Consider the following 19,537-nt stretch of genomic DNA (forward strand, 5'->3'; position numbering starts at 1 on the left):
GAATTTGCTGTGCGCTGAATCCATGCGAATGAAGTGATGTGTAGGCGTACCCTGCTGTAGCCTCCCGCCATTTCACAGATCCTCAGTCTCTCTCCGGGACTCGTTTGAGCATCTCGTTCTTTCACTACATCTGTTGTGAGCGAAAGGAAGGAGTTTTAAGGCAGTAAGGGATGGCTGGCTAGCTATGTAAAGCGCTACAGCCTCAAGATCACAGGAGGATCAGCATCAGTTGATGCCGAGGCAGCATCAGCGTTCTCTGAATAGCTACAATGATTGCGTCTGTACTGAACATGTACAGACTTTTTTTCTTGTCATTATTCCCGAAACAATACAGTATAACAACTATTTACTTAGTATTTACATTGTATTAGGTATTTTAAGTAATCTAGAGATGATTTAAGGTATACGGGAGGATGTGCTTAGGTTATATGCAAAAGCTACACCATTTTATATAAGGGACTTGAGCACCCACGGGGGGTCCTGGAACCAATCCCCACGGATACCGAGGGATGACTGTACAACAAAAATTCTACTGCCACAGGCTCTCTCTCCCCCTAATAAAGGGAAAAAGAAGTTCCCCTTTCACAGCAAGAGAGGAGACGTAACAAAACAACTTGCTGTTTTGTGACCCAAGAATTGGCAGGAATCTCTTCCCCCACCAAGAGAGAGAGCATGCGATTCGCCAAGTACACAGCTTCTGACCCGCTGTTCCCAATATTCCGTTCTCTTCAACAACGCTTCAGTCGATGGCACGGGCTTAGAATCAGCCTGTCCATAGGGCCACGAAACCTCGGAACCCCTAAAGCGCGCTTGTCTTCTGGGCCATGTCCTTGGGATATCAAAAAGCACCCGGGGGTGGGTCACACCACTGCAGAGAACCAAAGTCTGAGGGTAACTCAAGGTCAGGGTTTTCAACAGAGCCCCATCCACCCTGAAAGGCTCATCAAAGGTAGAAATTAAGCTGTTTTCGTAGATGAATGCGAGGAGTTGCAGTTTAGCGCCCAGCAAGCAAGTGAATTCACAGAGCCATTATGGGAAGCATACTGGGGGTACAGGGTAATGACTCAAAGACCTTTCATCCAGAAGCTGGCAGTTCTTAAGGTCTACTGACAATTCTTTGGTGCACAGGAAATCTATGCTGAGCAGGGATCTAACAACTTTATCTAAAACAAAGTCCCACATGTAGCATTGTCCACTGAAGCAGAGTGTCATATGTTGTATCCTACAAGTTCAATTCCTGCTGTCATCAGCAGCATCTAGTGTGAACCCATCACTCTCTGCCTTATAATCAACAGGTGACACTGGCAGCACACTCACTTTAGCCACACAGGAAGCATCACCCTGAAAAGATGTCCGTAACTGACAATAGACGACCCTGGCAGCTGGAACTCACTGTGTTCACAGACCTTCAACGTCATGATGTACTAGACTGTCAAAGCTGATTGGCAATCGGCACTTCTTGATGTACATGCCAAAGGGTATATGGTAAAAACATAATTGGACCATAAGATACAGGAGCAGAGTTAGGTCATATGGCCCATTGAGTCTGCTCCATCATTTCATCATGACTGATCTGTTATCCCTCTCAGCCCCAATCCTCTGTTTCTCCTCTTATCCCTTCATGCCTTGCGCTGATCAAGAATTTATCAACCTCTGCCTTAGATATTCGTTAAGACTTGGCTTCCACAACTACCTTTGGCAACAAATGCCACAGATTCACCACTCCCTGGTTAAAGAAATTCCTCTTTATCTCCAATCAAAAAGAACAACCCTCTATTCTGAGGCTGTGTCCTCTGGTCCTAGACTCTTCCAACATAGGAAACATCCTCTCCACACCTATTCAACCAAGACCTTTTAACATTTGATAGGTTTCAATTAGGTCACCCTCATTCTTTGAATTCTTGTCAATACAGGGCAGAGCTATCAAAAGCTTGAATCCTGAAATCATTTTTGTGAACCACTTGAACCCTCTCCAGTGTCAATATTTCTAAGATAAAGGGCCCAAAACTACTCACAGTACAAGTGTGGCTTCACCAATGCTTTATAAAGTATCAACGTAAGATCCTTGCTTTTATATTCTAGTCCTCTGGAAGTGAATGCTAACATCGCATTTGCCTGTATTCCATCTGCCACTTCTTTGCCTCCTGCCATTCAGCCACTGCTTTATCTATGCTGGTATCTTTCCTGTAATACCATGGGCTTATAGCTTGTTAAGCAGCCTCATCTGTGGCATCTTGTCAAAAGCCTTCTGAAAATCCAAGTACACAATGTCAAGCGATTCTCCTTTGTCTGTCCTGTTTGTTATTTCTTCAAAGAATTCCAACAGATTTGTCAAGCAAGGTTTTCCTTTGAGGAAACCATGCTGAATAAGGCCTTTTTTATTATGTGTCTCCAAGTACCCTGAGACCTCATCCTTAATAATCAACTCCAATATCTTACCAGCCACTGAGCTCAGGCTAACTAGCCTATAGTTTTCTTTCTTCTCCCTCACTTCCTTGAAGAGTGGAGTGATATTTGCAATTATCCAGTCTTTTGGAACGATTTCAGAATCTAGTGATTCTTGAAAGATCATTACTAATGCCTCAACAATCTCTTCAGCCACTTCTTTCAGATCCCTGGGGTGTGATCACCATCTGATCCTGGTGATTTATCTACCATCAGACCTTTCAGTTTCTAAGAACTTTCTCCCTAGTAATGGCAACTTTATCCACTTCTGACCCCTGACACTCTGGAACTTCCAACATGGTGCTGGTGTCTTCCACAGTGAAGACTGATGTATAATACTCATTCAGTTTGCCTGCCATTTCCCTGTCCCACATTACTACCTCTCCAGTATCGTTTTCCAGTAGTCCAATAACAACTTTCACCTCTTTTTGGTCTTATCCTCTCCACATCCACTCTATCAAGGCCTTACATCATTTGGTAGGTTGCAATGAGATCACTCCTCATTATTCTTAATTCTAAGGAGTACAGGACCAGTACCATCAGACGCTCTTCATATGACAAGCCATTCTCTTAAAAACCAACAGAAAGCAACTAAAAAGCAACTGAAGGCATGCTGATTTATTGCTAATTTTTTTTGGTATTTTTTTATTGAAGTTCATCATCAAACAAACATTTCCATAAGATGTATTTCAGACATTGTAATTATATATCATATAATCATATATATCACAAATCTCCACAAAGTATTTATCTGAGGTATACACTTATAGAAAAGAGTGGAAAGAAAAAACAAGCAAAAGGAAAGAACTATGTATAAGTAGGGAGTGATTTTTTTTCTTACAACAGATTCATTGATTTGTGAGAATAAAATCAGGCCTATGAGGCATTATGTAGTTAAACCATTTTTCCCAGTATGAATCAAATTGTTCCAGCTTATTACTAACAGATGCTGTTATCTTCTCCATTTTGTAAATGTCCATTGTAATTTCCATCCATGTATTTAAAGTTGGGCTGTCCTGTGATAACCATTTCCTAGTAAGAGTCTTTTTACCAGCCACCAACAGTATATTCATTAAATATTTATCTCTTTTCAACCATTCTTGAGGTATATATCCAAAATATATGGTCTTACTCTCTAAGGGTATTTCACATTTCAAGATGTCTTGTAGGGCATTTACTGCTGATTTAATTCCCTATATATGTATATAGCAGTCCCCCATGATTGTAATATCCCTGTTGCATGCACCTCGAATTTCCTTGCACATGTCCCTCATATATGCTATTTGTCTATAAACCACTTGTATCAAAGTTTGTACTCCTTGCTGCATAGTTTACCCAAAGCTACCTTCAATTCTTACATTAAAATCTGCTTAGCCTAGAACTTGTCCCACTATTGTACTAATGTTGTCTCTTATTAACAACATTACCCTTTTTCTTTTTATCTGTTAATCGTAAAATGGGTACTGTCTTGCTAATTGGTAGACTGAGAGCTTGTTTCCATTTGATAGGATGCAAACATGTATTGTTTCATGTGGCCAGCATTTTTGATGTGCTGAAATATGAATCAGATTTAATATCGCTAGTATTTATCATGAAATTTGTTGTTTATTGGCAGCAGTACATTGTAATACGTAATAACTGAAGTTTAAATAATCTAATTGAGATGCTTAAAATAATTTCAATAATGTAATTAGGTAGAAATCTAGAGGCTGTTTCTTTTGGTTGGAGAAACTAATAAGAGAAATAGAGGCAGCAATAATCCCCCTGTGTGAGCTCTACCATTCAAAAGTATTCCAGGTTATTTTATTATCAAAGTATTTGTATGTTACCATTCATAACTCTTAAGATTAATTTTCTTGTGGGCATTCACAGTAACTACAAGAAGCACAATAGATTCAATGAAAGACTGCCCCCCCAACGGGCCAGACAAACAATATGTAAAGACAACAAAATGTGCAAATAATAAATAAGCAATAAATATCGAGAACATGAGATGTAAAGTCCTTGAAAGTGAGTTTGTGCGCTGTGGGAACGGTTCATTGTTGGTTCGAGTTAAGTTGAGTGAAGTTATCCCCTCTGGTTCAAGAGCTTAATGGTTGAGGGGTAATGACCATTCCTGAACCGTGGTGTGGGTCTTGATGCTTCCAGATGGCAGCAGTGAGAAGAGAGTATGACCTGGGTGGTGGAGACCCTGATGATGGCTCCATGCAGATGTGCTCAATGCTGGGGAAGACTTTACCCGTGCTGCACTTGGCCATATCCCCTACTTTTTTCCATTCAAAGGCAATAGTGCTTCCATGCCAGATTGTGGTACAGCAGGTCAATATACTCTCCACCACATATCTATAGAAGTTTGTCAAAGTTTTAGATGTCATGCTGAATCTCCGCAAACTGAAGAAAGTAGAGTCACTGCCATGCTTTCTTTATCATTGGCACTTGTGTTCTGGTCTCAGTACAGATCTTCTGAATTGAAGGAATTTAAAGTTGTTCACCCTCTCCACCCTTGATTCCCTAATAGGGACTGGCTCATGGACCTCTAGTTTCTTCCTCCTGAAGTCAATAATCAGCTCCTTGATCTCTGACATTGAGTTGTGAGTATGTTGGCATCACCCAATTAAATTTTCAATCTTCCTCCTATATGCTGATACATCACCACCTTTGATTCAGCCAATGACTGCTCTCTTGGCTGAACCTGTACTTCAGTTCCATATTCTTCTGTCTTTCCTCCCCAAACCCAGTAATCCACCCTAACTTCAATAATTTCTTAATCTGTTATCTTCAAGATTCAAGATTTTCAGGATTCAAAAACTTTATTGTCATTCTAACCGTACATCAGCTCTGCAGGGCAGAATGAGACAGCGTTTCCCAGGAGCAGTGCAATCACAACATAACAAATGCAACACTAAATAATAAACATAACAATAAATAGTAAAACACAACAACCACATGTCAGTTAAAAACAAGTTATAAGTGTCCAGTGCAAGTTAAAAGTGTCCAAAGCAGAGTCAGGTAGAGCGGCTATTTAGCAGTCTGACTGCCTGTGGGAGGAAGCTGTTTAGTAGCCTTGTGGTTTTAGTTTTGATGCTCCTGTAACGTTTGCCTGATGGCAGAAGAACAAACAGTTTATGGAGAGGGTATGAGGGGTCTTTGATGATGTACCGTGTCTTCTGGAGGTATCGACTCTGAAAGAGGTCTTGGACAGAAGGTAGGGAGACGGCAATAACCTTCTCTGCTCCCCCAACCACCCTCTGCAAGGCTTTTTTGTCGGAAGCACTGCAGCTGGAGTACCAGGTTGTGATCTGAAAATGTATTGGTTTTAACTTGAATTGTACTCAGTGACTGAGTATCCACAAACCCCCTGAAGTAGATAATTCCGTAAGTTTGCAACCGGCTGCATAAAGAAACTTCTCATTCTGGTTCTAATTTTTATTATGGGGTCTTATCCTTGTGTATCCTTTAGTTGTAGAACAATTCCTCAGCATACAATCCTGTATGTTTCAATGAAATTTTCTCTCGTTATTCTAAACTCTCTAGTTAGGGGAGAACAATCCTACTTGACATGTATGACAATCGCCTCATCTAGGAATCAATCTGGCAGTATATCCCTCAGAGATTCAGTCTGATTTTGGTTTTAATTTCGATACGTCTATGCCATTGGGTTAAAAGACACTTCAACGTGTACATGGAAGGGAAAAGCTTCAGCTCTAAGCCTTAGAGGATATGGGCCAATTAAGACTAGATTAAATGGGAATCTTGGTCGCCATTAAGGGCTATATGACCTTAAATCAAGAACACTTTCTTCCCACTTAGGATGTTATTGTCAGCTATTTAGCAGTTTTATTTTTTAAAAATGAGTTTGTATCTGTCTAACCCAAATAAATCTAATTGTTTCCTCTCTCTTCCCTCTAGAGTAAAAGTACTCTGAATCCGGACGCCAAGGAATTTGTTCCTGGAGTGAAGTACTGAAAATTTGAGAGTCTTGTAGGCTGCCCTCTACTGGAGGAAGCAAAAAAAAATACAATTTCTGAACACTGTGAAGCGAGTCACTTTTTAGGATGGCCAATTGGTTATAGATGCTATTGGATTACCCACCCTCTCCCTTTCCCTATGCCGAAACTTGTTTAGATTGAATGCTCTTTTTTTAAGCTTCATTGCAGAAATAACTTGTTCCTTTCACAATTTCTGGTATGTACAAGGGTTCGGCTAGTGTGCAGTATTCCATTTGCCACGCATCACAGTGGGTCTGCTACTTAAAACAACTGGTCTCGTGGTTTGGTGGTTGAAAATGATGAATTACCACAAAACTTCTTAAGTTTAGGGACCTTGTGCATGTCTTGAAAGATGGGTTTAAAGTAACAGCCCCCCTTTTCTAAATAAACAAGAATTGGTGTAAGCGAAACAACAAAAGCACTTTGCCAAAAAAAAAAAGATTCTATAAGAATTATAAAATTACAATCTGCTGGAACCCAATATGCACTGCTTTGGCTCTTTTACTGCCTAATTATAAATGTCCTTTTCCAAATTACAAGAGCCTTATAAAGGTGGGATGGGGGGTTGGTTACAAATAAATATAACAGTATTACCACTACCATTTCAGGTAGGTAGTTTTATTATCTACAAGATGATCCTAACATAACACTAGCAGTAAAGGGAATGAATGCTCTGGAGGCTAAATGTGTTGCAATGCATATTGTGATACTTTGTTTAGAAACTTTGCATCTCTTTTTGTTTTTTTTTAAAAGTGCAGCCCAACAGGCTTTAAAAGGGGATGTTGTTTGTCTGGAGTGGGGGTTGTGAGGAAATCCTTCACTGATGGGAAAATGAATTGGGTTGTATAATGAGTGGGAGTCAGGTTACTCACAGTAAAACGTGCACAGATGCTCATCGAAGAGCATTTTTAACCAGAAAGCACCTAACATGGTGAATCAATTAATTTCAGTTTTTACCAAAAGGTCATTGCTTGTGCTTGCCTTGATGGTGAACATTTCACCACTGTTGTACTCTTTCTTATTCTCTCTCATGTGTTTTGCTCTCTCACGCTTGTTCTCTTGTTTTCGCTCTTTTTTTTTCCTTTTGCACTGTTCATCTGTGGGAAGATGTTAGTGCTCATTTCAAGAGTTGGATGTCTTTTCCTCTTTTGGTCTTAATGCAAGTGAGTGCTAAAGAAAAATATACTGGAAAATAGATTTTTATTTAAAATAATAAGGTACTCAGCCACTTTTCAGCTTTTATCAGTGAGACATTAGGAAGTTTAAGGGTTGAATGCGATTTTTAAAAAGATCATGAATTTCTTCATTTGTCAAGGAGATGTGTTGGTTCTGGACTTGCAGTATAAAGGTGGTTTGCAGGTACTGTGATTGAAATAGAGATGCCAGTATTTTTGTTACACATTGTGTTTTAGTGGAAGGGAATGTCATGTAGCTTACATTTAGAAACTTACTTTATTTATTAAATTCATTCAAATGCCTTGATGTTCCTTCAGGTGCAAATTCAGTTATGATGCGGTGGTGGGGGGGGGGGGTTGCAATGCAGGTACAGTTTACAATTTGAAAGCCTTTTGTGGTGTGCATTTTTCTTTGTGAAAGTTCCATGTTAATCCAGTCCAATATAATTCATAGAGCATTAGACAACCTTGGTGTTTCAGTATTGACTTTCTCTGAAATTTGGTTCAGGGGTATTGCAGTCTTATACGAAATGGGCAGAGGTTCTTCAGTGGCTCTGACTTCACTTTTGCTAACTCTTTTCCTTAGTTTCAAGTATTTCTTTCAAAGCCTCATGTTGGTTTATATTATTCCTAATAATATAATTGTAGTTTTCCCATTTTGAAACACTTTCACTGTGATTTAATGCACCAATTTCTTACCACAACTATTACCAAGGGCTTTATCAGTTTTTTTCCTACAATGTGCTGAGAGAAACTGATATCTAAGGTGCAATTACTACAAGAAATGCTTTGGCAATCAATAATTGACTGCATGCCAGTCTTCTATTTACTCTCCAGCACCACCCACTCAGCAATGGTAGAACTTCACCACAGCGCTTTAATAAATAAGGATTTATTTTTAAAGATTTTGTTATGCAGTATATCAGGTTGTAACTTAATCCATTTTAACTCCTTAATTCCCATATTAACGAGCGCTTCAGTGCGATCTTTAACATCAATGTCTTCTGTTCATCAAAGCCCATGCTGAAATGTTTTATTTTTATAAACTGGGTGGATGGTTCATTTTGAAAACCAGTTATTAGCCCTTTAAGAAGGAAATAATATTTGTGTTCCTATTTTGACATGATACAGTAAATGTTTACCCCTTGCTGTCCTACCATGCTAGACTTGTTCTTTAATGTTTATATTAGATCAGTGCTTGGAAAAACTTTCATCCCCCTCCAGTATTTGGCACTTCCTGCTCATCATGTAGCTGCAACACAACTCATATAAGCAACACCCACCACTGCTCCAGATTAGTGTGAAATTCTGTTCCTGAAACTTGTGGCCAATTACCAGTTAGCATTTATTGCAGAATAATAGTCACATTTATTTTCACCAGAAACTCATTTGAGCACTCAAAACATTTTTAGTACCTTTATTCTGGAAAACACACTTCAATCCTAACAATCTGGACAATGGCAGCCACGTCATTGATGTAAAGGTTGGGTTTTGGTCTCATTGGTGTTCCCATGAATGATGGCAGGGACCGGAGGCCCTGAGTTTGATATTGGTGATTGCCAAATTAATACATCTCTGCAGTAGATGTGTTACTACCTCACTGTGCATTCTTGGACAAAGGAAGAAATGTCATCAGTATGCCATCCAGTACCTTGTCTGGTCTTGATGGAAGTGTTCATATGCGAAGCTTAATTGGATACTGTATTTATGACTGCAGTTTAGTAGTCAATTTTTATTTGGTTGGCTATCTTTTATGAAAATGGTCATATTCAAATTAAGTATAGCTGGTAAAAACAGACAATGTTCTAGAATGAATTGATTAAAATTTGAATGATATAGCAGGGTGTTTAGGAGGGTACATAAACTATCTCTCAGATGAAATATCTACCCTGTTATTACCTTGACTTTTTAAAGCTAACCTTGGTTTAAATGTTGCTCTTTACTTTTTTTTCCAGAGCTGTTCATTTCAGTCGTTAACTCTGTATATTTCGCTCATCAATTCTGGTTATTTTATTCAATGTTGCTATCTGTCTAAAAGAGAAACTTGTTGCTCAATTCTGCCCAGTTTGTAGATATGTTCAGTGTATTCTCAATCATGAATTTTCAGGGGTAACAATTCTGCCTACTGCATGAATTTCAGTGGATTAGAACAGTTACTGCTGCTTAACTCAGATGCCATCCAGAGGGAAATGGACGCAGGTAACATTTCTAATACTCCCTTGTGTTAAATAGGCTTTTGGGTTTAAAACAAAAGTGCAAGAATCATCCTTTCTCTTACTAACCCCCAACCCCTACATCTTTAATTGGAAGACTGCTCAGCAAAATTTATCCCAAATTTAGTTCTTACTGGTTAACTAAAATGAGTACTGTCAGATTGAGTGAAATGGAGCACATAGGAACATGGGTACCACCTTTCAACAAAACAGGATTCAGTTATCTTGTCCAGATCTGTTTATAAAATTCTCCAACAGTCATGTTAAAAAATTGTTAATGCCTGCGCAGATTAACTTTATCCAGGTTATTTTTGAATATATTGAATTTGTTGGCAGTTTATTAAGAAAACTGGCAGGTGTTTCTCCCTTTCTGCCACATCCTGTAAATCTCCCAGCATCTGTGGAGCATTAAGGTGCTGCCCAAGAAGATTTACTTCTGTGTCTGGTATTTCCTGCACGGTTTCAAAACTGATTGCACCACGCGACAATTTGATCTTTTTGAAAATTGTGGAACTCTGGTATATTGCATCCATGAGTTTTAATATTGTTCCTTTTGTGTGATTTGTGCCCATACTTTAAAAACAGAAACAAACAAACTCTCAGAGAAATTCCTGATCTATCCTGAACTTGGCCTTGAATTTTATTTTTGAGATTTGGAGAAAGTTTTGTCTTTCAATCCATGCATTTAAAATTTTATGTCACAAGTTGCCTGGGTTTTTAACCAGTCTTGTAGCAACTTAATGAGAAACAATTTTATAGTTTTCTGCTATTCCGTGCATACTTATGTACATTACCGCTGACGTTTAGTGATAATCATTTGCTTGGTGAGTTGTGCTTTGGAAAGGTCAACATATGGCAGAGTTAACATTGAGTCGCACAAGGATTATACATAACCAGTTTTGTTTCCTGATTTTGTTTTACATCCCTTCAGTATTCCATGCATTCGAGATATGCATGCAATAATTCAATTCTTCTCATTGAGATACACCTTACATAAAGGGTTATACAAAGAAAACTACTGCTGCACTAATGTAGATGGTGTAAAAGGACTGGGATTCTTGGTACCATTCTCATTTCAAGAATTGCTTTATTATGGGAGAATTTGCATTGGTGCCAGAATCCTAGACACGTTTTACCTTTGTGTTAGCTTAATTATTAAATTAACCTTTAACATTGCTATTTACCTGGGTCAGTGGGTAGTACTTTTACCCATGTAGAGGGGGCTTTCTTTTCCCATTTGTTTCAATGCTTGAGGACCACATTTAGAAAACCTCCTTGCACGTGGAAATGTGTTTCCAACATCACAACAGAAAGTATACATCAACAAATGCTTTCTAGCACTTTGTAAAGTAGTGAGATTGTGAAAGGCGTTAAAGAAGTGCAAGTTTTTCTCTCATGAAAATGATTACAAGTCAATCATGGCCAAAAATAGGGAGGGGGAAGTGAAGTATCCTGTTAAGCAGTATGTTAAGCTTATGAAACCAAAATATTTAAGTTGTAAAAGAAAACCTCAGTTGAACATAGGAACATAATGTGTCTGATTTACTTGGCTCATTGGCTGTGTTTTTTTTTTGGAAAGGTCTAGCACCAGCACTATGCATATAGGGGCAGGGCAATATTCTGATTAGTTTGCTTATAATCCTCATTTTGCTTGTGTTGAAGCTCAGAATCCTCCAATTTATTGCCCATACAAATCAGTTTTGATAATAATTAAAATGGTATTTGCTGGATTGAACCTTAATTCTTTAAGCTAAGGTGCAATTCAGATCGTACACCATATGGCTCTTGGGCATCTAACAAGGCCTCTCCATAACCAATCTTTAGGTGGTTAACTGTGGGACCTTCTAACTCAGTCTCCTTGCCCATTTAACTGGGAGTTATCTAAGATCTATTTTAGCAAGAAATAACCTTGAGCCCTGTCCATTTCTCCCCAGATAGCCTTCAAATTACTGCTGTGTATTGTCGGCAGTGGACACTTGGCCCATAACTTTAAGTTACACAGTATCATTTTTGCTGCTGCCCGGTAAATAATGGGTTGGGTCACTCCTGCGGTAAAGTCTGTTTAAACCACAGTTGCCAGTACAGTTCTGTATTAATACCATTTCTGTATTAAAAAAAAAATGAGTTCTCAGCATTTTGTCGAGACGAGGGTATTATCCGAATGTGTTTGCGGATGTATCGCCTTTGTTTATTGTTAATTATCTGACACGAGTGTGGAATAAACTTTGTAATTTACAGTTTTGTTTGGTCTTTTTCTTGAACTGAGAATTTTATCAAGACAAAACTATGAGAATTCTACATTTGAAAAAGTGTATCGTGAAGCATATTAATCAAGCTTGATGACTTGACAATGCAGCTTTAAAATGAGAAGGTCTTGCGCCCTCTTCTGGAAGACCACTTCAAGGTTCAGAAAGTGTAAGATGAGGTGGATATGTAAATTTGTGAAGTAGACCTGTCACTAGGTAAATGGGATGCCATGGTAGCACAGTTGTTAGCGAGATGCTATTACAGCTCAGTGCATTAGAGTTCAATTCTGGTGTCCTCTGTATGTCCTCCCAGTGGAATGTGTAGGTTTTTCTCCAAGTGCTCTGATTTCTTCCCACAGTTCAAAGACGTACCAGGTAGGTAAATTGTCCCATAAATTGTGCCAGGGGTGGCACAGCAGAAGGGCCTACTCCACGCTGCATCTCCCCAATCCTATTGTACAGAAAGAAGTGATTGGCAGACAAAAACATTCAGGATTATAGCATGTGCTCTATGGAACTGGGAAGTCTGTCCACCATGGTAAAGCTCTGTTCTACATTCATCTCCTTCTGTCTTTCTCCATCTGCTCAACTTGGAACTCAGTGACTGTACACAGAACATAGAAATCTACAGCACATTACAGGCCCTTCGGCCTCCAATGTTGTGCCGACCATGTAACCTACTCTAGAAACTGCCTAGAATTTCTCTACCGCATAGCCCTTTATTTTTCTAAGCTCCAAGTAGCTATATAAGAGGCTTTTAAAAGACCTGTCACCAGCAGTGCATTCCACACACCCACCACTATGTGGAAAAACTTACTCTGACATTCATAAGATGTAGGAGCAGAAGCAGGCCATTTGTCCCATCGAGTCTGCTCCAGCATTCAATCATGGGCTGATCCAATTCTTCCAGTCATCCCCACTCCCCTGCCTTCTCCCCATACCCTTTGATGCCCTGCCTAATCAAGAACCTATCTATCCCTGCCTTAAGTGCACGCAGTGACTTGGCTTCCACAGCTGCTCATGGCAACAAATTCTACAGATTTACCACCCTCTGGCTAAAGTAATTTCTCTGCATCTCTGTTCTATATGGACATCCTTCAATCCTGAAGTTGTGCCCTCTTGTCCTGGACTCTCCTACCATGGGAAATAGATAGATAGATAGATAGATACTTTATTCATCCCCATGGGGAAATTCAACTTTTTTCCAATGTCCCATACACTTGTTGTAGCAAAACTGATTACATACAATACTTAACTCAGTAAAAAATATGATATGCATCTAAATCACTGTCTCAAAAAGCATTAATAATAGCTTTTAAAAAGTTCTTAAGTCCTGGCGGTTGAATTGTAAAGCCTAATGGCATTGGGGAGTATTGACCTCTTCATCCTGTCTGAGGAGCATTGCATCGATAGTAACCTGTCGCTGAAACTGCTTCTCTGTCTCTGGATGGTGCTATGTTCAGAGTTTTCCATAAATAACTTTGCCATATCTAATTTGTGCAGGCCTTTTAACATTCGGAATGTTTCAATAAGATGCCTCCTCATTCTCCTGAACTCCAGCGAATATAGCCCAAGAGCTGCCAGATGTGCCTCATATGGTAGCCCTTTCATTCCTAGAATCATTCTCATGAATCTTCTCTGAACCCTCTCCAATGTCAGTATATCCTTTCTAAAATAAGGAGCTCAAAACTGCACACAATACTGCAAGTGTGGTCTCAACTAGTGCCTTTCAGAGCCTCAACATCACATCCCTGCTAGTATATTCTATACCTCTAGAAATGAATGCCAACATTGCATTCGCCTTCTGCAAAGCCGACTCAGCCTGGAGGTTAACTTTGGGGTATCCTGCAGAAGGACTCCTAAGTCCCATTGCATCTCTGCATTTTGAATTCTCTCCCCATCTAAATAGGTCTGCCTGTTTATTTCTTCCACCAAAGTGCATGACCATACACTTTCCAGCATTGTATTTCATTTGCCACTTCTTTCCCCATTCCCCCACACTATTGAAGTCTGCAGGCTCTCTGTTTCCTCAACACTACATGCTCCTCCACCTATCTTGTATCAGCAGCAAATTTAGCCACAAATCCATTAACCCTGTAGTCCAAATCATTGACATACATCGTAAAAAGCAGCGGTTCCAACACTGACCCCCGTGGAACTCCACTGGTAACCGCAGCCAGTCAGAATAGGATCCCTTTATCCCACTCTCTTTCTACTGGTCAGCCAATGTTCCTCCCCTGTAATTGCATGGGATCTTATCTTGCTAAGGAGCCTCATGTGCAGCACCTTGATAAAAGCCTTCTGAAAATCCAAGTACACCCCCTCTACGGCATCTCCTTTGTCTACCCTGCTTGTAATTTCCTCAATGAATTGCAGTAGATTAGACAGGATTTTCCTTTCAGGAAACCATGTTGGCTTTGGCTTTTCTTGTCATGTGCTTTCAGGTACTCAGTAATCTCATCCCTAATAATCAATTCCAACAACTTCCCAACCACTGATGTCAGGCTAACAGGTCTATAATTTCATTTCTGCTGTCTCCCACCCTTCCTAAATACCAGAGTAATGTTGGCAATTTTACAGACATATGGTACAATGCCAGAATCTATTGATTCTTGAAAGATCATCGTTTATGCCTCCACAATCTCTCCAGCTACTTCCTTAAGAACCCGAGGGTGCATTCCATCAGGTCCAGGAGATTTATCTACCCTCAGACCATTAAGCTTCCTGAGCACCTTCTCAGTCATAATTTTCACTGCACCTACTTCACTTCCCTGCTGCAGATGTCTTCCACTGTGAAGACCGATACAAAATAGGCATTCAGTTCCTCTGCCATCTCTACATCTCTTATTACAAAATATCCAGCATCCTTTTCTATTGGTCCTATATCTACCCTCAACTCTTTTATCCTTTATATACTTAAAAAAAGCTTTTGGTATCTACGCTGATAATAGTCATCAGCTTCTTCTCATAATTTTTCCTTCCTAATGACCTTAGTTTCCTTCTACAAGTTGTTAAAAGCTTCCCAATCTATCTTCCCACTAGCTTTGGCTTCCTTGTATGCCAGAGGTACAGCCCCAGCTAAGGTTCCTCCCTGTCCCCCCCACCCCCAACAGCACTCAAAATGGATTGCTTATTGTTAAGGGGGACAGCCAAAGGGGTACCTCCACTACCTAACGCCCTCCCTTCCCTCTCCTGTGACCTCGGGGTGACTACCTGCCTGTAGCTCCTGTCACCTCTTCACTCTCCCTAACAAGCCGAAGGTCATCGAGCTGCAGCTCCAGTTCCATAATTCTGTCTGTAAGGAGCTGCAACTCGATGCAGCCGGCACAGATGTGGCCATCAGGGAGGCTGACGGTCTCCTGGACATCCCACATCTGACACCTGGAACAGAAAACTGGCCTCACAGTCATATCCACTATGCTTGTTAGGAGGAGGATTAGAAAGTAACCTACCTCACCTAGGCCCATCCTCACTGAAGCCCTGATGAGTGGAAGCCCTACTACTCTGATGACCATTCCACTAGACAATGACTCTTTTTTTCCGGAACTTTCTCAGCATCCCTGCGCAATGATGAGCTACTGCATCTGCGCACTTCTCCCCAACCTGTGCGAAGCTCTCTCTCTTCAATTCGATAGGTCTGCCGCTAATGCATAAAGGGAACAAAGTGATAAGAAACATCAAAATAGATTTGTCTAATTTATTGGGATGCAATGAGGAAAAGGCACCTACGGCCCTTTGAGCCACACTGCCCAAAAAACCCCCAATTTAATCCCAGCATAAAATGGAAGTTGCAAATATAGAGGCTATCCACTACATCCCCAATCCTAGTGTCATCTGCAAATTTGCTGATTGTGACAGTTCTCTATGCACTGCACCACCTTCCTGCCCTGTCATCATACCTCTTTGTTAAATTAATGCCCAGAAGTTCTATTCATCTCTGTTCTGAATGAACCCAATAATTGAACTTCCACAACCCTCCAGGGCAAAGAATTTCAAAGGTTCATCGTCCACCTGAAGGAGTTTTTCCAGATCTCACAGTTAAACAACCTACCTCCGTTCTCAAACTACACCCCAGATTCTGGACCCCTTGTGGAAGACATCCTCTGTGCACCCAGACTTGAGGATTTCAAGAATTTGGATTTTTTTAAGATCTGCTCATTCTTCTAAACTCCAAAGGTGTATTCAATGGCTCCTCATCTGTTAGACCCGCCATTCCTGGAATTGCTTCATCGAACCTTTGTTGCACTTCTATACCAAATATTTTCTTTCTTAGGTGATGAGATCTACACTGTACAAATATTCACTGTCTCGCCAATGCCTCATACAATTGCAGGAAGTCATCCTAACTCCAGTAACTGAACATGTTCATTGTCAAGTCGAGTTTATTGTGATGTGGTACAATGAAAACAGCTTGCAGCAGCATCACAGCCATGTAGGCACAGACAACAGACAGAACATAAATTATACCTGAATTGTACAAGGGCTGCTAATGCACAATGCTCATTTTCATAGCATTTATAACTTAGATATGTAGGCCTGTGGCAGAAAGCTTGAACTGAGTAGAGAGAGGAAACGAACTGCAGAAACATAACATGAGTGCAAAAAAAAGACACAATCAGTCAAGTCCATGAAGTGGTCCATTGCTGAGGTAGGGTTGGGGTTGTGCAGGTCAGTTCAAGAACTTGATGATTGTAGATAGATAGATACTTTATTCATCCCCATGGGGAAATTCAACTTTTTTCCAATGTCCCATACACTTGTAGCAAAACTAATAACTCAGTAAAAAATCTGATATGCATCTAAATCACTATCTCAAAAAGCATTAATAATAGCTTTTAAAAAGTTCTTAAGTCCTGGCGGTAGAATTGTAAAGCCTAATGGCATTGGGGAGTATTGACCTCTTCATCCTGTCTGAGGAGCATTGCATCGATAGTAACCTGTCGCTGAAACTGCTTCTCTGTCTCTGGATGGTGCTATGTAGAGGATGTTCAGAGTTTTCCATAATTGACCGTAGCCTACTCAGCGCCCTTCGCTCAGCTACCGATGTTAAACTCTCCAGTACTTTGCCCACGACAGAGCCCGCCTTCCTTACCAGCTTATTAAGACGTGAGGCGTCCCTCTTCTTAATGCTTCCTCCCCAACACGCCACCACAAAGAAGAGGGCGCTCTCCACAACTGACCTATAGAACATCTTCAGCATCTCACTACAGACATTGAATGACGCCAACCTTCTAAGGAAGTACAGTCGACTCTGTGCCTTCCTGCACAAGGCATCTGTGTTGGCAGTCCAGTCTAGCTTCTCGTCTAACTGTACTCCCAGATATTTGTAGGTCTTAACCTGCTCCACACATTCTCCATTAATGATCACTGGCTCCATATGAGGCCTAGATCTCCTAAAGTCCACACCATCTCCTTGGTCTTGGCGATATTGAGACACAGGTAGTTTGAGTTGCACCATATCACAAAGTCCTGTATCAGTTTCCTATACTCCTCCTCCTGTCCATTCCTGACACACCCCACTAGGGCACTAGGAAAGTAGCTGTTCCAGAACCTGATGGTGTAAGTGCTAATGTAACATCTGCCCTCCTAAGTTGGTTGCTATACCTTCAGTGACATATAAAAACCATACATTGGTCCCTTTGAACATTAACACTATAGAATCTCTCTGCTTTTCTGTTCTGTGTACTGTGTCCTCACATTTTTTTCCACATTATTCTCCATCTTCCATGTTCTCACACACATGTCTATATCCCCTTGAACCTTCTTTATGTCCTCCTCTTACAATGTTTATTTTCATTCACAAATTTGAACTATCATCTCCTAGTCAAATCATTCATATAGGTTGTGAATAGCAGGGGTCCAAAGACTGATCCCTGTGGAATGCGTAAAATGCTGGAGGAATCAGCTGGTAAGGCAGCATCTATGAGGGAAATGAACAGTTGACAATTTTTGGTCTCAGACCAAAATGTCGACTGTTTATTGCCCTCCATTGATGCTGCCACATTGCCCTGGATTTCCAGCACCTATAGAGTCTCTGGTGTCTGCTGTTCCCTGTGGTACATTGCTGGTCACAGCCTGCAGCTTGAAAAGATCCCATTTATTCCCACTCTTTCCCTCTGTCCAATGGTTGTTTCTCAAAGCTTGTCAGTACATGAATCCCCAGTTCCATGACTAATTGTTAAACAATCCTTGAGTGGGACATCATAAAGCCATCTAGGGATCCAACATGATACATCTTTTGGCTCCTCATCTACTGGTCATATCCTCAAAAAATTTCAAAAGTTTTCCCTTCATAAATCAACACTATCTCATTTCAGTTGTGTGATTCTTTCTAAGGCATTCTGTTATTACATCTTTACAGAGTCTAGCATCTCTACTGATGTTGGGTGGACAAATAAATAATTCATGATGAAGGGTCTCAGCCTGAAATGGAGACTGTGGGTAGTTTTTCATTGTTTCTATTGTGTTTCCTTGTTCTACTGTGAATGTGTGCAAGAAAATGAATCTCAGGGTAGCATATGGTGATATATACTTACTTTGATAATAAATTTACTTTGAACGTACCCCCCTCCATAGATGCTGCACGACTGTTGAGTTCTTCCAGCATTCTGTGTTTTGCTCAATAATTCCATTTTCTTTCTCCTTCCCTAAGTAGTGAGGTCATAATCATTGCCTTCCAATTCAGAATGACAATTCAGAATCGGCAAAACATGAAACATCCAAGTGTCACACAGGACATGCCCTCTTCTCATTACTACTGTCAGGGAGGAGGTTCAAGGGCCTGAAGACACACACTTGAAGTTTTAGGAAGAGCTTCTTCCCCTCTGCCATCACATTTCTGAATGGCCTATGAACACTACCTCACTAATTTTTGTATTTTTATCGTAATTTTCATGTCTTGTCTAATTTATATTTAATTTTGATTAATTTTTATCCACTGCTGCTGCAAAACAAATCTCACAATGTATGTTTTTCATTGCCTGTTACGCCGCTGATGTTTAGGGCAACAATAAAGGTCCTTCATCTCTGGTGGTGTTCAGGGCTTCCTTTATCGTGTCAGTAGCTTCCTCAGTTTTCATGACTGGCAGTCATGCAAGTCCTAAGCTGGAGACTCAGGAATACCGTCACACTCAGATGTAGAAGGATCTTTCATTGCTGCTTCTGCAACAGTTTTGTTTTACCAGGCAGGGTTGTTAGCCCTGCGCTGAACCTCAGAACTTGGTGGACCAGTCTTAGACTGTCCTTTGACCTGACCTACCAAGAGCCAAAGCAATAAAGCCCTGACTCCAGCCAACATAACTCTCCAGATCATTGAGGCACAAAAGCCTCCAAACCCCACGACAAGGTTGTGGCCCTCTTGGAGGCACAACTTATGTCAGTGACAATAAACATAATTCTGAACATTACCTCCAATTCAGAAACTCTCTGTTCAGATTGTATTCAGAATGTCCATATCCAGTTCCCTTTAT

The 19,537-nt window shown here is 40.4% G+C and overlaps 1 protein-coding gene across 2 annotated transcripts in view; it reads left to right on the top strand.

The window, feature by feature from the left end:
- The window catches only part of paip2b (poly(A) binding protein interacting protein 2B), a 118,804-nt gene extending 106,745 nt beyond the window's left edge, over positions 1–12,059 (top strand). For both annotated transcript variants that reach the window (XM_073042082.1, XM_073042081.1), the window contains one exon: positions 6,355–12,059. In XM_073042082.1, coding sequence (XP_072898183.1) covers positions 6,355–6,411 — 57 coding nt within the window. In that variant the 3' untranslated portion in view covers positions 6,412–12,059. The remainder of the gene's footprint in view (positions 1–6,354) is intronic.
- Positions 12,060–19,537: the final 7,478 nt, after the last annotated feature.

This window comes from Hemitrygon akajei, chromosome 4 (assembly GCF_048418815.1).
Source record: "Hemitrygon akajei chromosome 4, sHemAka1.3, whole genome shotgun sequence".
Classification (NCBI taxonomy): domain Eukaryota; kingdom Metazoa; phylum Chordata; class Chondrichthyes; order Myliobatiformes; family Dasyatidae; genus Hemitrygon; species Hemitrygon akajei.